Here is a 3,967-nt window from a genome sequence, read left to right as displayed (position 1 = left end):
CCATGGATAGAGGACTTATGGTTTTGGGACCAAGCTAGCCACTTTAAATAGAGATTTGGGTCCCTAGAGAGCGGGTGGCCTGGCCTTCACTTCAGCATCGGCACAAACACAGAGACGCCATCCAGTTATTCCTACCCAAGTTAACTTACGCAGTGCCAGAAAGCAAGAACTGTACAACAGATCCTCAAAGCAGGGAAAGGGCTGGGCCACCGAGGTTGTTGAAGCTAAACGTCAAGTATGGAAATCAGAGAGGCACAAGTTATCTGATACTTCCTTGTCCATCTTCTCCTCCCTGGGCACACACTCCACCTTCCAAGTTCATGAGCTCCACAGTTCACTTCCTTGGTGTTCTATATTGTGTGTCCCCCTCCCCCCAAAAAATCCAGTGAAATTCAGACAGCAGGAGAAATTTGGCTTCAACAAAGGATCAGGGCAGACTCGGGGGGTGGGGGAGAAAAAAGGTGGCATAGCACACTCCATATGGAAAGAGGAGAAGTCTGATTGCAGCAAAGCCTTGGAATGCCTGCCTGCTGCTTGGGTCCTTTTCCTTAACAATACACCTGAAGCAGAGGTGCCCCAGATGAGTCAGTCTCTGTGTCTTGGAAGGAGGAATCTCTGCTTGTTGGAGAGCCTTGGAGAGGAAAGAGAAGAGATGGTGACATTAGACAACGTGAACTACAGCAGCCAAGGGCCTGGCAGTTAGGCAAGCAACTGCCACAAAAGGCTTTGTGTATCATGAGGGAGGAGAAAGCCACAGAAAGCCCACAGGCAGGGAACAACCCTGCCTGTATTGTAGCCATCTTCTAGGACAGATCTGTTATTATGCAGGAGAAAACTTGTCTTTTAGCCCTGGGCTGCTCTTTGGAGGGGCACATGCGTGCCACGAGGATCAGAGCTCAGGGGACAGCCCATGACACTCCCCTGCTTCCCTTTTGCACAGTTCCTTTTGTTCCCTCTATAACCCAGCTGTGACCTTAGCCAGTCACACCCCAAATACAGCCCCAAACTTTGTCAAGACACCCAGAGACTGAAAGCTCTCAGGCTCAAGTTCTGTGCAAGGACAGAGAGCACTCCATACTTGGGTTTCATTCCTTTTCAGAAGGACCCACCAACCCAGGCAGTCTTCTGAGCTCCCTTCACTCCCAAAGCTCAAGAGAACTATAACCCTTACGGTAACCCAAGAGGCAGGTGTCAGCTCAGCCTTTGCAGGTGGTGAAAACTGAAGGCATACATAATACAAGAGGTTCAGGGCATTCCCCTCACTCCTGTGATGCCTCTGCAGCTAAGGCCCCCGGCCAGGTACGTTACCTGCGCTGCTATGCCGCCTCATATTCCTGGCTATCACATCTGCTGGTGTTTCTTCCGATATTTGCACAGCCAAATCTGGAATGAAAACCAAGAGGGCCTGAGACAGGAAAGGATGGGCAGCTATGACTCAAGAGTAGAGATCCCTGTCAGGGAACGCACAGGGCTCTCCTTCAGAAGGCACCACCCTCGGGTCATAGGAGAGGTAGAGTCTGATTCTTCAGATTGCTTCCACCATTGTCTTGGTAATCTGAGCTTTATAGTCCTTAAATACCAGGAAGCAACAGCAGCCTTACTGCTCAACTGGAAAGCACAACAGCCACCCAGTTTCCTCCGTTACTTCTGGATGTCTCCTTGTCCCCCATACTCAGCTTTTCAAGGTCTTTCTACAACAAACTCTCTTACAACCTGTTCTGGAGGTCACTCACTTCAGGCTGCTCCAGACAAGGAGGAAAGCATCCCTGAAACAGCCGTGAGGCACTTACACTGTGGCAGCAGCCCTTCCCTCCTCTTTGCAGGGATATTTACTGACTGCTCCTCACCCCACCGCATAGAGGAAGTCTCAGCTCCAAGGAGGCACTCTGTCACGGTAGGCTAAGGGTGGAATTAGCAAAGAGTGCTGGGAGAACACAGGGGAGAGAGCCAGCTTAGTAACTGGACATCCTCTGGCACAAGCCAGCTTGTCTAGTCATACCAGTTAAGTTTGACTCACGGTCTTTCTGCCTAGCTTAGAGGTGCGGAGGAAAGCCAGAATGTGTCTCCTGCAGTAGCGGCAGAATAAGCCCTTGTATTGCTCAGTGCAAACTTCACTGACAGTGAAAGACACTATCAAGAAAGCCACAACACAGTGACTGGCGAGAAGCAGAGGTCACCAGTAATAGATAAGGACCTCCATTCACACACCCCAGGAAAATAAACCCAGCCTGAAGACAGACACCAGCTTTCAACCCTGCTCCCTTGTCACATCTCCATGGCTTTCATAAAATAACCCTCTCGTACTGAAGCGGTAACACCAAGGAACCCGCACGTACCGTCTTGGCTGATGACCATGGACTCTAGCATCGTTTCGTTACCGCTGTCTGGTGCGTTGTTGCCTCTGCTGGACTTCTCCTCGTGGCTCTGGCTGGCTGGGATAGAAATATGGGGCCGGACCCTGCTTTTCCGGGTGCTGATGCGTATGATGCCTCGGACCAGCCTGCATTCAGCATCCTGCTCATCCAGGTTGTAGTCCTGCGTTATGCTATTGATGAGGTCCGAGATCTTGTTGGTCTTCTCCAGGAAGACAGTGTCTGACGTGCACTTGGCCAGCTCATCGATCTGGTGGACGCTGAAGAGCTCCGTCAGTTTCTTGAAGATGAGGACGTCGATCTGCCTGCTGGACATGGAGCCGTTCAGCTCGCTGATGTCCAGGTCGGACTCGTGGAAGGAGTAATACTCCTCTGAACTCCGATGGCTGCTGGGGAGCGGTGGCTTTTCTAGGCTGTTCCTGAAGGGCTTTTCTGGCAGCAGCTCTTTGCAGCATGAATCTGATTCCAGTTGGTGGCTGGGGCTCCTGTTTTGGTAGACAGGAATTCCCTTCAGTTTCACATCTGGGTAACTGAAACTGCTGCCCGTGCTGGACTTTTTGATCTGGTTCCTGTTCTTCTCAGCAGGAGAGACATTGGTGGGGCTGTTCGGCAGTCGCCCATTATAATCTCCATTCTTTCCGTCATCAGTGGAGGTCTCGGCAGGCCCTGGGTAGGGGATACAGACACTGCAGTCCTGAAAGCAGCCCCCACAGGTCACTATACAACAGAAAACAGCCTTGTATATATTCCAGGCCTGAGACAGAGAGGAACAGCAAAGGCTCTGGTTTGGGGGAGCCTCTGCTGTACCAGAAATAAAGGTAATTGTTTCTGCCTCTCTCCCGTTAGAGTCTTTGAGGTCAGCTTTGCGACCTTTCCTATCCCGCATCTGCTGGGCTCTGGTGTGGCTCTGTTTGATTTCAGGCGTAGAGCCGCTGAACACCTCCAAACTGACATCTCTCTCCTTGGATGGTCTGGTCCGCAGGGGCACAGCCTCCTGGTAGGACTGGTTCAGCTGGCGGTGGCTGTTCTGGTCATGGGGGAGTCCTGTTTTCCGGCCCAGCATGGCTCACCGCTCAGGCACCTGGAGAACAAGAAGGTCTCAAGTCAGACAAAGCATTCGTCACCAGCCTCACCTTAGCAAGCTGTTGATCAACAGAGAAGGACCTAATGTGATACAAATTCAGTGATTCTCAAATCCAACATTTCAGTTAATTACAGAAATATTTTGCATTAGGACTCACACTGTTCTCACATCGCATAGAGAGGGAATCCAGCCTGCATTTGAGGGTTCTCTGACTAGTCTAGCTTTGCTGCTTCCTTTCGGTAGATGCTTGAATCAGAAGAGGTAGGTTTTAAAAGGACTATTTTTAAGACATCAAAATCCCTGTAACCTTCAAAAAGGTTTCCTCAACGCAGCTGGAAGACGAGTCAGGCTCCAGAGCCGTTGCTACCAAGCAATAAATGAGCAGCACAGCCGTAGGTGGAGCCAGCTGACAGGCTCCAAAGGGAAAGTATCTTCTTTTAAACAACTTCCTCTTTGTCTCGCATTCCTTAGGATTAGGCTGGGCTCTGACAGCACTTACCCGCTTCAAAAC

At 50.8% G+C, this 3,967-nt stretch overlaps 1 protein-coding gene across 1 annotated transcript; it reads right to left on the bottom strand.

The window, feature by feature from the left end:
- Positions 1-376: 376 nt before the first annotated feature.
- On the bottom strand, positions 377-3,435 carry KDF1 (keratinocyte differentiation factor 1). The gene is made up of 3 exons (XM_009697568.1): positions 2,337-3,435; positions 1,309-1,383; positions 377-631 (listed from the first exon to the last, which is right to left on the bottom strand). Exons 1-3 carry the CDS (start codon positions 3,433-3,435, stop codon positions 549-551), a joined length of 1,257 nt encoding a protein of 418 aa, XP_009695870.1. The 3' UTR covers positions 377-548.
- Between the last annotated feature and the right edge of the window lie 532 nt (positions 3,436-3,967).

This window comes from Cariama cristata, unplaced genomic scaffold, assembly GCF_000690535.1.
Source record: "Cariama cristata isolate BGI_N322 unplaced genomic scaffold, ASM69053v1 scaffold33573, whole genome shotgun sequence".
In the NCBI taxonomy this organism is placed as follows: domain Eukaryota; kingdom Metazoa; phylum Chordata; class Aves; order Cariamiformes; family Cariamidae; genus Cariama; species Cariama cristata.
The sequence above is the reverse complement of the archived record's forward strand: the minus strand, read 5'-3'. Positions and strand labels throughout refer to the sequence as shown.